The sequence below is a fragment of the Leptidea sinapis genome, chromosome 40, assembly GCF_905404315.1.
Source record: "Leptidea sinapis chromosome 40, ilLepSina1.1, whole genome shotgun sequence".
NCBI classification, from domain to species: domain Eukaryota; kingdom Metazoa; phylum Arthropoda; class Insecta; order Lepidoptera; family Pieridae; genus Leptidea; species Leptidea sinapis.
In genome coordinates this window covers 7,393,301-7,408,961 of record NC_066304.1, presented here as the reverse complement: position 1 = coordinate 7,408,961, position 15,661 = coordinate 7,393,301, and the positions used below count along the sequence as shown (strand labels likewise).

Sequence of the window (15,661 nt, the reverse complement as noted above, 5' to 3'; positions counted from 1 at the left end):
CGTGCAAAGTACCATCCGCATCACGTAGACGTCTGGCATTCCACAACCGCGCGTTTTGTTCGAAATTTCTTTCCTCGTATAGCCACTTTGTGGAATCAACTACCGGCAGCGGTCTTCCCGAACAGATATCACTTAGGGACCTTCAAGAAAAAAGCATACTCCCACCTTAAAGGCCGGCAACGTATTTCTTGACACACCTGTTGTTGCGGATGTCCATGGGCGGTTGCCTCACCTCTCCCCATCCCGTGAGGCTCTTGCCCGTTTGCTCCCTCTCATATAAAAAAAAAATTAAAAAGTTCCAATTCTATAAAAGGCCGGCAAATTTCCTGTGATTCCTCTGGTGGTGCAGGGGTATGTGTGATGCGGTGATCATTTAATATCAGCAACATATCTAATCATCACCCGTACGCTCGTTTGACCTCCTATTTCATAAAAATCTTTCCATATTCAAAAATTACGTAAATTCTTTCATAACATTATTTCTAGGGTCATTTCAGGTAGGATTCGATTAGGATTTTTTAATCACTAATATAAAGTTAGAATCTGCCACCTATTCATAAAGATTTGCATCACACGTGAGAAGAGCGAGCGCAAGAAACTTAGCGGACTTTTTTTTAAATTTAATTTTGATAAAAGGGCGATCGTTCATTTTCCAAAATGTGTTATTATTACAAGTGCTTTATTCGATAGTAAACTCAACCCTCCGTGATCCAACTAATGAACTAATCGTAAAGACCAGGAGCATAAGAAAATATATTGTCTTCTCGTTTTAAAGAAACAGAAATACCTACGTTTATTGTTGTAAACTAAATTCCAGAACAAACCAACTTTAGGTATCTGTGCTGACTTTCTTAATGACAAACACGTTGTAAGGTTCCAATACAGCTGCATGCATGCATGTTCAAAGTAGCTTGAAATATAAAACATGAATACTCTAAAACAACTTAAACATGAATATCTGTGCCGTAATTCCAATGAGGAATTAGACAAGCATATATCAAAGTCGCAAGGCATAATAGACTCGCAAGGCATCGTCTTCTAACCACCAGTCATAATAATTGCCCTGTGGTTCCCCGGGTAAAGAATAGGGAAGTATCAGGCCGAAAGGTTTCGTAAGAGATGACTAAGGGCATTTACCTGTGGGAGCCCTGCATTGTAATGGGTAAGATGAATCAATTATCATCATCTGAACGTCCTGCTCGTCTCGTCCCTAATTTTCATTAAAAAAATAAGTAAAATTACCGTTTTATTGGCAATACATAGGTCCGCAGGTTCTTCTCCAGCCACTTTGTAGGGTGGAACCAGGAAGTGCGGCAGCGCGAACAGCAGAGAGCCAACTCCCATGAGCAGCGCACCCCAGCCGAGCCAGCGCGGCTTCGACGCCCCCGACCTTCCCCCCAGGTACGTCACTGGGACCAAACACGCGAACGATGCCATGTCGTAGCTAGTGGAAAGCAATCAAATGTTATCATCATCATCAGGCGGAAGACGTTACGTCCACTGCTGGACAAAGGCCTCCCCCAAAGATCTCCACGATGATCGGTCCTACGCTGCCCTCATCTAACCTATTCCGGCGATCTTGACCAGACATTCGATCTATCTTGTGGGAAGCCTGGGCATATTCAAGTTAGCCAACGTAAAGCCACACCTAAAAGACCCTACAATTAACATTTACAATGATTAATATATTGTTAAGAGATAATGTAGTAAAAATAATCACTAAAATTGTTATAATATTAATATTTATAATAAGATTTGTGCCAGGTAAAACTTCGTCTGAAAATATTCGTGTATTGAGTAAAAACAAAAATCTTTAATAGCGTTAATAATTTAAATATATAGTATATGATGACTTACCCCCCGGCTATCACACCCGTCTGCATGGAGCGTAGCCCGAACCTTCTCTCGATGGTGGTGATGACTACATTCACGAATCCATTCACAACCATTCCTGCCAACAATTACATTACGTTCAAAATTTGCTTGAAAATGACAGACTATTTACTTAATGGTAAGCAATTTTCATCGAACATGGTCTCTTTTAACACCAGTGGAATCGGAACAGTATTGCCGGCTTTAAAATTCGGTATACGTTCTTTGATAATAGTCAGAAATTTCTAGAAGGTGTGAAATACGTGATCCTTCATCAAGCGTGAATTCGACGCCTTCTAGAACAAGGACATTAGATTTTAACATCATTAAGACCATAAGCTGTCTAGGGTCTATGGTGGAGAGGGCTATGCTCGGAATTTCCCTGCGAGATCGAATTGCGCTCAGAAATGAGGAGATCCGTAGGAGAACCAAAGTTACTGACATAGCCTAGATTGTTGCGAAATTGAAGTGGCAGTGGGCAGGGCACATAGCTCGACGGACGGATCGCCGTTGGGGCAGTAAAGTCCTCAAATGGCGACCACGTACCGGAAGACGTAGTTTTGGTAGCCCCGCAGCAGATGTTTACATGTATTCATCTTTATACCCTTTATAATATTCGATCAATTGATTGTTTGAAATTGTAAAGATAATACCTACGGAAGATATAATCTATCATTTGAAGTATATTCCCATTTCTTGTAAGAACACAGTTTTAATTCACAAAGCTGGGCTGATTCCAGATGCACTCATACAAAAACTATATTAGGTACTAGATTAGTTATCAAAGTTTTACCTACGTTTAATTTATGTATCAATATAAATTTTTTTCTTCTATCGAAAATAGCTATGAATTTTAGTAACATTTTTCAGTTTTACCTTTGAAGTAATTTGTAATGCTGTTTTAACATCTTTATATCTATATAATAATTTTACCAGTGGGAGGCTTCTTTGCACAGGAAGCCTTTTGCATAATCTAGCCGTTATGGATACCACAACGGCTCCTATTTCTGCCGTGAAGCAGTAATATGTAAACATTACTGTGCCGCGTAACGCGCCGTAGCTAGTGAAATTACTGGGCAAATGAGACTTAACATCTTATGTCTCAAGGTGACGAGCGCACAATTGTAGTGCCGCTCAGAATTTTTGGGTTTTTCAAGAATCCTGAGCGGCACTGCACTGTAATGGGTAGAGCATATCAATTACCATTAGCTGAACGTCCTGCTCGTCTCGTCCCTTATTTTCATAAAAAAAAATAATATCATGAAAACAAAAGAGATCTCATTAGCACACAGAAAGACATCGTAATTAATATAGATACAAGGAATATTTCGTTATACTGATAAACCAATGACGTTCTATACATAATAATTTCATTGTTGATAACTATATATTTTATTTTAAAAGTGACGTTAAAGTTAAAACCCAACGTTAGTCAACTTAAGTCAAAATCAATCAGTGGAGCCAATGAAGGCCCGACGTACAAAAATAATCCGTAGCTTGATAAATGTTTCAGAACCGGTCGGAGTTCGGAGATCGGACGGATGAACCGCTCACTGAAATAGACTGCGCCCGTCAAACTATATTTTATTTTCATCTGAAAATCCTCATGAAAAACTATAGCGATTCTCGTTTAAAATAAGGCTGTGTTTAACTCGTGGAGCAAAAAATGCCGTCTGAAATATTTTTAACTTAAGTTCATTTCTCATCGAAAATATTACCATATTTTAAATAAATTTACATTTCTAAATCTATCTATCTATCTATATATATAAAAATGAATTGCTGTTCGTAAGTATCGCTAAAACTCGAGAACGGCTGGACCGATTTGGCTAATTTTGGTCTTGAATTATTTGAATTATATGAATAAATAGGAAAATGCTGCTAAATTAAATAAAAACAACAAATTTGTTTTTCCTTTGATGTGTCCATACATAATTTCTATGATAGAATTTATTGACGTACGGTTTGACAGCTCTGCTGTGAAACAATTTCATTACGACAGCAGGGTGCATATTTTACGAAGTAATTTTTGATGTTATGATATATTATTGACAAATTCATATAAAAACACTATTTTATTTATTATATACAGAACAACGTCTGTTGGGTCAGCTAGTACTGGATATAAATACATATCTTCTCAATAACAACTGAACTTCTCTTCCTCGTAATTATACCGGCACCGACCGGCACACCTTTGAACCGGACCTCGACAGTACAAATGGAAAAATATCGGTGTCGGAAATATGTTACCATACCAGTGGGAGGCCCCATTGCACAGGATGCCAGCTAGATTATGGGTACCACAATGTCGCCTATTTCTGCCGTGAAGTAGTAATATGTCAGCACTATTGTGTTTCGATCTGAAGTGCGCAACTAGTGAATTTATTAGGCAAACGAGACTTAACATCTTATCTCTCAAGGTGACGAGCATCAAAGACGAGTAATCAAGTGTATTGTTGCCTTTTTTATGCACGATATGAAGACAGTGACAAAACACACTTTTTACTTTCCTTACTTTTTACTGATACCATATTTAGACGTCTACTAGATAGTGGAGGCGTTCTATGAAAGTGTAGAAGCCTAACATGCATTTAGAGAGTTCTAGCGCTGTATGGCTTCATAATGAATATAGTTTCAGAATTAACGAGTCGCGTATATGTACTTTCTGACACTGATTTTTCTTGTTAAGGCTGGGTACAAACATTTGGATAACGGATTAGGTTTCATGATTAGGGATTCAGATTCGTAAAAACCTGAATAAATTATCAATAAGATTCACATTATACAGAAACCTAATCTTGTATCAGAACGTTTGCGCCCAGCCTTATAGGTGAACGCTGTATAACTAATCTGTAAAAACTGTACATTGAGTATTTTTTTCAAAGAGTAGTTGTTGTGTGTTTAAGAAACAATACTGGATCCTAAAAAGTACTTTACGGAATTTTTATCTGTGTGTGTGTCCGGGTAAAACGCAAAAACAACCGGATAGATATAATATTAGATGAATAGAAGAGGTCGGGATAAAGGGCTACAATATTAAGGCGTAGTAGTTTTGCTGCTTAAAAGTGTTTCACGCAAAAGACGTCGCGGGCAGCAGATATTATTTATTTATATTTTAACAGCTTTATATAACACTAGCTGCCCCAGCAAACGTTGTATTGCCAATTAAAATGATAAAAATAAACAATAATTAAAATTTTTGGGTTATTAAAAAAAGATTCGATTCTCAGACCTACAATATGAATTTTGAATAATTTATCTTGCAACCCTGTTGCCGATCTGTGAATGGAACAGAATAATATAAAAATCGTGATTAAGAAATAGGGGTTGCTGATAAAAGTGTAAAAATGTATGTATCCTTCATGACACATTATTGAAAATTAAAAATAAAATTTTTGTCCAAAAAAAAAAAAAAATGTTAAGGGTGAACAACCCATATCACTTAGGGGTATGAAAAATAGATAGTAGCCTATTCTCAGACCTACTGAATATGCATATAAAATTTGGTAAAAATCAGTAAAGACTTACAAAATAACTTTACGAATATACCAATTTAGGATGAAAAATAATAATTACAAAACATTAATAGGAATACAACTGTTATTTATGCTAGTAGTATTACGTACGTTAATAATAATAGTATTTAATAGGTGTGTATGTGTGTATGTATAGGTGTAGGAGAGTAAGGGTGTGGGTGATTGAGTGTTTTCGTGTTCATGTTATGCAATTTTATTTTTATATGTACTAAATATTGAGATTTCGTGTAAAAAGAGTCGCTAAGACATCGTAGAAATCTCATTACTTTCAACATACGCATTACGGATCTTATCATCTTATTGTGGAACATTGAATTAGGAAATAAAATATAATATCATTGCACCGGAACGTGGCGATAAAGGCCGCAGGTATATTTCCGGTCTTTTTGCGATACTATCGGATCATTACTTTATAAATGGCCTATTATTAATCCTACTCGAATTTCGTGATTTTCATTAAACATATTTTTTATTCGAACAAAACCAACAAATCTTACATAATTAATACTATGATTACATTAAATTTAGACTATTATTACGAGGAAGTGTACCAAGAATACTGGCAGCATTTCCACGTTGGATAGCTAGGCTGAACAGTGGACCGAAATAGCTGCCAGCGCTTGGGTTTCCAGTAGCCTTATTGAGGTGCGTAGATAGCATTTTGTACATTCTCCATGCCCTCTCTGTGCCCCATGGGCCAAGTTTCTCGACACCAAACGGTACATAGATGTAACACTCATAGATGTAAAAATGAATTGCTGATCGTTAGGCTCGCTAAAACTCGAGAACGGCAGGACCGATTTGGCTAATTTTGGTCTTGAATTATTTGTGGAAGTCCAGGGAAGGTTTAAAACGTTTCAATAAACATGAAAATCACACACACACACATACTCACGCCTTGTTCCCGTCGGGGTAGGCAGAGACAATAGAATGCCATTTGCTTCTATCCTTACACACCTCACGCGCTTCCTCTACATTCATTACTCTTTTCATACATGCTCGCCGGTTGCGGGTGCTTCGGACCTCTCCTTTTCTCAAAACGTCCCCAATTTGATCGACGAATGTTCTACGAGGTCTCCCGCGACCGGCTTGCCCACACACACTTGCCTTATATATTTGATGCGTCATTCTTTCTTCACTCATTCGCTCCACATGTCCAAACCATTTAAGCATTCCTTTTTCAGTCCTTGTCACAACATCCTCTTTCAAACCACAGCGCGCTCGTATTACCGCATTCGGAATTCTATCAGTCAGTCTTACCCCACACATACTACGCAGTGTTAATTGTGCTTTTATGCTTCTTCTGCCATACCCAACTCTCACTTCCATACATTAACGTGGCGACAAGCACTCCATTATGTACAGCCATTCGCGCTTCTATTGGCACAGTCTTACCGTTTATAAAGGCATGCAGCGCTCCATTCACACAATTTCCCGCAGTCACTCTCCTTTCAATATCACCTTCAAATCTTCCGTCTCTTGTAAACATGCTACCCAAATATACGAATTCTGTAACTTGTTCTACCCTTTCATTTTCAATCGTGATAGTACACTCAGTCAACCTTTCATCCTTCTCAAATACCATCACTTTCGTCTTTCTTGCATTTACTTTCAAACCTCTCTCTTTAAAGCTCCCGTTCAAACAGTCAATCATTTGTTGCAACTCATTTACCGATGATGAAAAAATGACTTGATCATCGGCGTACAAGAGGCACTTAACACACAACCCTTCCATATTGATTCCACATTGCATTTCTCTCACATCATTCATGCATCTATCCATGAATAGGTTGAACAACCAAGGCGACGCTACACAACCCTGTCTGACACCTTTGGAGATATCAAACCAGCCCGTATAGGCACCATTAACACGAACACAGGCTTGAGAATCCCTGTACAGAGATTTCAGAGCCCTTATCAGAAAATTGTCCACCCCATACATAGATAAGACCTTCCATAATTCCTTTCTATTCACCCTATCATATGCCTTTTCCAAGTCTATGAACGCGCAATATACTTTCTGGTTTTTTTCCAGACATTTTTCAGTGATGCAGCGTAAGGAAAAGACTTGATCCGTACATCCCATTCCCTTCCGAAAACATGAAAATCCTCGGATTTAAATAAAAACAACAATTTTGATTTTCCTTTGACGTGTCCTCTGTCGTTCAGAAATCAATTAAAAATAATAGTTTAAAATGAATAACTAATTAGAATTTTTATATTTTTCTAACTTTCTAAGGAGGTAAAAAATAAACTTCCTTAAAACACGGGTAACACTTAAAAAAAGGAGTCCTTTTGTTTGTTTTAAGTTTATTTTATACAAAAGTTTAGGTCTTTTATTTATCGATTCAGGTAGTATGAACTCTGCCGGGTCACCTAGTAATCATATAAAGTTTAAGTGAATCTGAGGCAGTAATTAATCAACTCAAATACATCTCGAATAACAGTAGAATTGTAATTGCTGTGTAGTTTTGTGCTGGTAATTGGTACTGCATATTATAAGGCCATGTTCACATGCAGCGAACGACGGCCAGCAAAAGACGCCGCTTCTGTTTTACCCGCCTCACCACACACCCGACTTTATCTGTTGTTTCTGTTTCTTAAATTCCTTTCCTCTTCGTTCGTTACATCTGGATAAGGCCTTACGTGAAAGCATATGTGGTTTTGTCATTATAGGCTGTGAAGAAAAAAATAGAGCTACAGGCCAGGATATAATTTCTAGTACATACCCAAAGCATTAAAGTTTTGCTGACATAAACAACTGAATCTTTCAATCATTTTTTATGGCACCAGCTTTAAAATGGCCTCCATTTCATCATGTTGATTATGATATTTGGACAACAATGAATATCTATATGAATATTTTAGTAAAATATTATCCTGAATCTTTACCATTACTTTTGAGGTTACAAGTTTATAATAAGATTCAATTCGATTCAGATACATGGGGCTAATAATCAAAATTTTATTAGAGCATCATCATCAGCTGGAAGACGTCCACTGCTGGACAAAGGCCTCCCTCAAAGATTTCCACGACGATCGATTCTGCGCTGCCCTCATCCAACGATCCGATGTCCACTGCTGGACAAAGGCTTCCCCCAAAAATTTCCACGTCCATCGGGCCTGCGTTGCTCTCATCCAACGTATTCCGGCGATCATGACCAGATCGTCGGTCCATCTTGTGGGGGGTCTACCAACACTGAGACTTCCGGTACGTGGTCGCCATTCGAGGACTTTACTGCCCCGATGGCCATCTGTCCGTCGAACTATGTGCACTGCCCACTGCCACTTCAGTTTCGCAATCATTTGGACTATGTCGGTAACTTAGTTTCTCCTACGGATCTCACAGGGAAACTCCAAGCATAGCCCTCTCCATTGTCCTCTGAGCGACCTTGACCTTAGAGCATAATATCAACTAAATAACATACCTACATATTGGTGCATATTTTTTTGTTATCTGTTCATTTGATTTATTCATCAGTTCATTTGAGCATGAAAGCCTTTAAAGCCTACCTTAAACGTTATCTGTTTATATTTATTGAAGGATCTTTTAATTACAGGTCTGATAAGATACCAGAGATATTATTGTCTTATTCCTGTTCTACATATTTATAATGATTAAATAAATTGCATATTTCTTACAGACAAAGAAGCATAATCTCTTATTTACTGGAAGATTAACGCTGTGCATAAGTAAGATATATAAGTATTAAATATAAGGAATTTAAAAAGAATATGTAAGTAGTAATAGTATCAATTGTATATATAAATTGTCATAGTATTAATTTTAGGTATGTATGGGTTCGAATCCCGGTAGGTACAAGCATTTATATGATGAATATGGATGTTTGTTTCCGAGTCATGGATGTTTAAATGTATTTATGTATGTTTATATGAATTTATGTATGTTTAAGTAAGTATATTGTATTGAATATATCATTGTCTTGTAACCCACAACACAGGCTATATATGCTTAACTTGGGGCAAGATAATTTGTGTAAAAAGTGTGTCAATATTGTTATTATTATTATATGTAGTTGGCAAGCCTTTTTAATAAATAAATTAATGTTAGTGATAAGTAAAGAATTGTTCATACTGCATAACATTGGAAATCATGTCATGTAGATAACATGTAAATGTATAATGTTTGTTGTAAACATAGGAACTTAAGGGTTTTACCACGGGTTTTACCCTGACTGATAAAATATTGGTGCAAATGAAAGTTTTAGCCTCAATTCTCTATAATTGAATAAAATAATTAAATCAATAAAATATGGAAATAACATATCAACCAAGCAGTTGCAAAAAGAGAAGGTTTGAATTAGAAAGACAACAATGATGAATTAATTTTTTATATCTCAAGGTGACGAGTTTTGGTGGGTCTTTCAAGAATCCTGAGCGGCACTGCATTGTGGCAGGACGTGTCAATTACCATCAGCTGAACGTCCTGCTCGTCTCGTCCAAAGTCCAAAGTTCCAGACACTGGTTACAGATATATGACATCCGAACACGTAAACGCTTCTAACCTGTCTAGGAAGTATTATCCTGGTTAGGCAGTGATTAACTAACAGCGGATTGGAACCTGTTTAAATCCAATCGCAATAAAACGCTGCAAAACATTGACCAATTAAAAGTTTGAACGATTTACCAACTTGTCATTTAGTTATGCAACTTTCTGTTGAAGAGTTTCGAAGCCAATTTGCAAAAATGGAGTTAACATTGTACTATTGTTTGCTTAGAGTTGGGATTTCGTATATTATGTTTTTATATGCATTTGAAGTAACCTGTTAAAATATATGATAACAATAAAATTTAAAAATGGTGTTTTATATTTTTAAGGAAGATTTGATCCTGAAAGTTATTAAAATTAACAAAAAAAAATATTGAAGTCATACATGGCATACATCGGAGTACTGACCATATATTAGCTCAGTGAATTTATGGGCATATGAAAAATAATATTTTTTTATGTAGGTACATGTATCTTGTAATTTACCAAAGTAACCGACATAGCCCAGTTGATTGCGAAACTGAAGTGGCAGTGGGCAGGGCACATAGTTCGACGGACAGATGGCCGGTGGGGCAGTAAAGTCCTCGAATGGCGACCACGTACCAGAAGACGCAGTGTTGGTAGGCCCCCCACAAGATGGACATACGATCTGGTCCAAGATCGCCGGAATACGTTGGATGAGAGCAACGCAGGCCCGATGGTCGTGGAAATTTTTGGGGGAAGCCTTTGTCCAGCAGTGGACATCTTCCGCCTGATGATGATATTGTAATTTGTGTTTTAATAATTAGCCTTTCCTTAAACAGGTGTGGGTTACTCATGGAGATCTTAATATGCGGAACACAACTACCCCAACCAAAATATTACATTACGGTATGACTTCTTTTAACTGAACACCTGTTTTTTAATAAAATATATGACTATCATTCTTCATTATGACAGTCAAATTCAAATATTATTAGTCATAATAAGATTTAAAATCACTTGCTGAACGTCAAATACTAAATTCGAAAAAGTATGCCTCAGACCTGAGAAAAACGGGCGCAAGTAACTCAGCGGGCTTCTTTTTTTTTTTCTATCAAATATTTATTACATTGTTATCTTACAATAATACCTTGAGGACGGTCGTAAACTATATTTACAAAAATTAATATTTTTTTAAAGTAATATAATAATAAAAGAATAATCTGCATTATCCCTAACATAAAGCGCTCCCTATCCTCACAAGACGCTAGCAGGGACTTCATTTAACTTTGGGACACTTTTATAGCACTCCATCTTGTTGTGGATGGAAGTTGTCCCATTACTTGCAACTTGCCCCGTTCGTGCCCCGTCCTGACTGCGGGACTTAATAATGAACTATACGAGCTAAGGTTTTTATTTTATACTAGCTGACCCGACAGACGTTGTTCTGTGTATAATAAATAAAATAGTGTTTTTATATGAATTTGTCAATAATATATCATAACATCAAAAATTACTTCGTAAAATATGCACCCTGCTGTCGTAATGAAATTGTTTCACAGCAGAACTGTCAAACCGTGCGTCAATAAATTCTCTCATAGAAATTATGTATGGACACATCAAATCAAAAACAAATTTGTTGTTTTTATTTAATTTAGCAGCATTTTCCTATTTATTCATTCATTTTAAACCTTCTCTGTACTTCCACAAATAATTCAAGACCAAAATTAGCCAAATCGGTCCAGGCGTTCTCGAGTTTTAGCGAGACTAACGAGCAGCAATTCATTTTTATATATATAGATTAGATATTTGTTTGACACAACTCTGTTCTGCCCAATATAAATAGGAAATTTTGTTAGTTGAATTTTTTTTTAAACTTTGGAAGTGCAAGACTAAGTTGGTAGAGTTGTGTAATATTTACGAATACATGTGTCGGTAGAGTTTACATAAGCATGTACTTTGTGGTAGAACTAAAGCCATATATTTTATTGCATTTATCTATAAATACGTGTAACGGATCCTATGAACTCATCATTACCACCTTCGTGAATATTGGTTCTCGTATCAGGGAGTGTTGACTTTATTTTTTAATTAAAAAAACGTGATGCTTTCGATATAAGACGAAATCAAGTTACTTTTTAATTTAAATTAACATCTTGACTGTTGTTTCTCAATATATTCTTGATTATGTTATGTATGTTCATAGGCACATAAGTGAACTGTCGCTAAAATTATGCTAGAAACTGTCGTAACCATAATATTGTTATCACCAGGAACAGACATAAACTTATAATGCCTACTACTCGGCTAAGTCGGGTTAGTAAGTCTTTTATGGGGCGATGTATATACTTTTACAATGAGAGATATCAATACCTATTTTGAATAAAAATATTTGAAATTGAATTAGAATTGAATTATAAAAACTCAATATGTAGAGAATCCCTTAATAGGGCTTGTTATTATTAACTAACTACTTTAAAAACGATAATGAACGAATAATTAATACTTTTTATTACTTATATTTCAAGCTTTCTATTATTTTATTATAATAATTAATTGAAAACTCAACAAATATGTTTGTGTTTTATTTAATCTTTGGATGTGTATCGATCGTACTTTAAAAAATATAATTAATAATTATTATCCAAATGATTTGAGTTTTCTTTAGTGTTAATTCCGCCAATATTTCTCTTTAAACAATTCGTCACGTGTTTCGCCTCTCCACGAGGTCATCCTCCTCTTTCTATTTTTATTTTATGAAAATAAGGGACGTTAAGCTGATGGTAATTGATACGCCCTGCCCATTACATGGCAGTGCCGCTCAGGATTCTTGAAAAACCCCAAAAATTCTGAGCGGCACTACAACTGCACTCGTCAACTTGAGACATAAGATGCTAAGTCTCATTTACCCAGTAATTTCACTAGCTACGACGCCCATTAGACCAAAACACTGTAATGTTTACACGTTACTGCTTCACGGCAGAAATAGGCGCTGTTGTGGTACCCACAATCTTGCCGGCATCCTGTGCAAAGGAGCCTCCCACTGGTAAAAATAATTATGGATTTCCTCAAAGTAACGCCTACTTCAATAAATTTTCATAATTAATAATCTTGTACCACTAACAAATATGGTTGATAGGCAGCAGAAAGTTTAGTAAAATAGTTTTAAATAGTCTCAGCTAATATTAACTGTAGGCTTTCGCTAGCTGAGCTCAAGTATCAGTTAGTGAGAGTCGGCGAGCCGTGTAATATGTCGGCGGGGTACGTGGGTTCATATTACTCTGCACTCATGTACTTAATACTTAACAGGTAATACATTAGTTAACTGCGGGATTTTGAGTATCTCAATCAAATTATATTTAAATAAAGTACACATATAATATACCAGGGTATGCGTTGAACTTTACTATTACAATTTACTAACTTACCTGTCTTAGTATAAGACATAATTATTAAAGTCTTATTACATATCGCTTATAACTTTTAGCTCGTAATTTTGACGTTAGTAAACTGTTTCCCATTGCTCGTTATAACACCCATTTACAAACATGACACTGACTACGAAACTTCATAAAAACGCCCGTACTCTTAAGACATACATGCTATCTTTTTTATATTGACGCACTTTTACACAAATTATCTTGCCCAAATCTAGGCAAAGCCTATATGTACTATGGATCGCAAGACATAGATATACTTAATACAATACTACTAGCTTAAACATACATACAAAAAAACATCCATACTCAATGTATAAATATTTGCACCTACCGGGATTCGAAATCATTTAGTTATAAAAAAATTAAAATACAATGTAGTTTATAGTATAAAATATAATAACACACACTTAAACTTATCTGTGTGTGAAGCCGCTCTAAATTAAATAACATAATATTTAAAAAGAAAAGAACAATTATTTTCAATTACAGTTACAACATAGATTTATTTTAAACAATGTAAAAATTACTAAACTTTAACAATTACAAATTAGCTGTCTACTTAACTTGCTAACCGCAGATAAAATTATAATATCTGGACGACCGAGCCTTGCTCAGATTTTTAAGAATGTACAAAACTTGAAAAAAAAAAATACTATAGGACATCTGGATTCGAACCAGGGTCTTCTGCTTTCCATATCATCCAATGTCCCATCTGAGCTATTATAGTCTTGTGTATATAATATATATATATAAAACACGGATAAATTACATTTTTTAATATTGAAACCTAGCTAGGTCGAATTCTCGCCCCCGAAACTACCTGTATACTAAATTTTATTAAAATCGTTGGAGCCGTTTCCGAGATTCAGAATATATATATATATATATATATATATATATATTCTGAATCAATATATATAATAATATAAGAATTGCTCATTTAAAGATATTAGATTAACGAAGATGAATATTTATTTTTATCTCTATAAGAGTCTAGTTTAAGTATAGAGGAATGACGTAGTTGTTTGCTCTGGTACCATATTATATAGTTGTAGATTTAAGATAATTTAAATGACATGTTCCTATAAAATGTCTCAGATGAGGCACTCTTTGGATTTTTTGAAGGAATTTTGATTCACTTATGCTCAGGCAGACTCTTTCTTAATTAAGAGGAAAGCTGTGTTATCTGGTTGTGATAAACAAAACACAGGCTCGTAACTCAGCTAGTTCGCTGTCGTTAATGAGTGTTGACTCAGTATTAGCAACTACGATATCTCCGCACCAGCGATGAGTTGGCACCGGCGACACTCCGAGCTGATCAACTAACTTCATTAGCTATGACAGTTTCTGTACACTTGAATCTTATTGCTCGTGTTGCATATTTTATGTAGATTTAGGCTTGATTTTGAGGAAGCGACTCCAGATGCAAATATAGTTTTCAATTGAGTTAAACTTGTTATTTTGAGATTTTACAGTAATATATTGTTATTTTTTTGTAATATCCCTTATTGCCACTAATATTATATATAAAAACAATTTTTTATTTGTATTGACACACTTTTATACAAATTATCTTGTCCCAAACTAGGCATAGTACTATTGGTACAAAACAACGATATCATATTACGATATATTTAATCGGAACAACCACACATACTCATCATATAAAATGTTTGCACCTACCGGGATTTGAACCCGGTATTACCACCAAGCCAACCATCCGATACCTGCACCATTAAATAATAATTATTATGTTTATATTTCTCAGACTTATCGCACTTCTATACTCGATTCGAGATGATTTTACCCAAACGAGCGTTAGTTAGCCGAGCGTGACGGCTCAGTCTCGTTCAATACCCACGAAATAAAGTATTCAGTGCGCGTAAGGAAGTATACACTTTGAAAATATATAAGTTGTAACAAATTGCACGACACGCCACAAATTAGGATATCATCCCCATCATCTGTGTGGCGGTCCTCCACAGTGCGGTTTTCAAGGACCTTTCTTCCACGTACTACAAAGCTGTGGAATGAGCTTCCTTGTGCGGTGTTTCCGGGACGATACGACATGGGTACCTTCAAAAAAAGCGCGTACACCTTCCTTAAAGGTCGGCAACGCTCTTGTGATTCCTCTGGTGTTGCAAGAGAATGTGGGCGGCGGTGATCACTTAACACCAGGTGACCCGTACGCTCGTTGATCCTCCTATTCCATAAAAAAAATGTGTTCAAATCCTTTAATAGACAATGAATCCGCGAAACTTCTCAAACAGAACACAGACATTAATTTCACGTGAAATGAAAGCATAGGAGAGGACAGGACGAATAGGATCACGTTTCAC

The 15,661-nt window shown here is 36.0% G+C and overlaps 1 protein-coding gene across 2 annotated transcripts in view; it reads right to left on the bottom strand.

The window, feature by feature from the left end:
• The window catches only part of LOC126976261 (solute carrier organic anion transporter family member 4A1), a 90,797-nt gene that overhangs the window by 25,967 nt on the left and 49,169 nt on the right, over positions 1-15,661 (bottom strand). For both annotated transcript variants that reach the window (XM_050824516.1, XM_050824517.1), the window contains 2 exons: positions 1,858-1,951; positions 1,243-1,444 (listed from right to left, as the gene is read on the bottom strand). In XM_050824516.1, the coding sequence (XP_050680473.1) occupies positions 1,243-1,444; positions 1,858-1,951 (296 nt within the window). The remainder of the gene's footprint in view (positions 1-1,242; positions 1,445-1,857; positions 1,952-15,661) is intronic.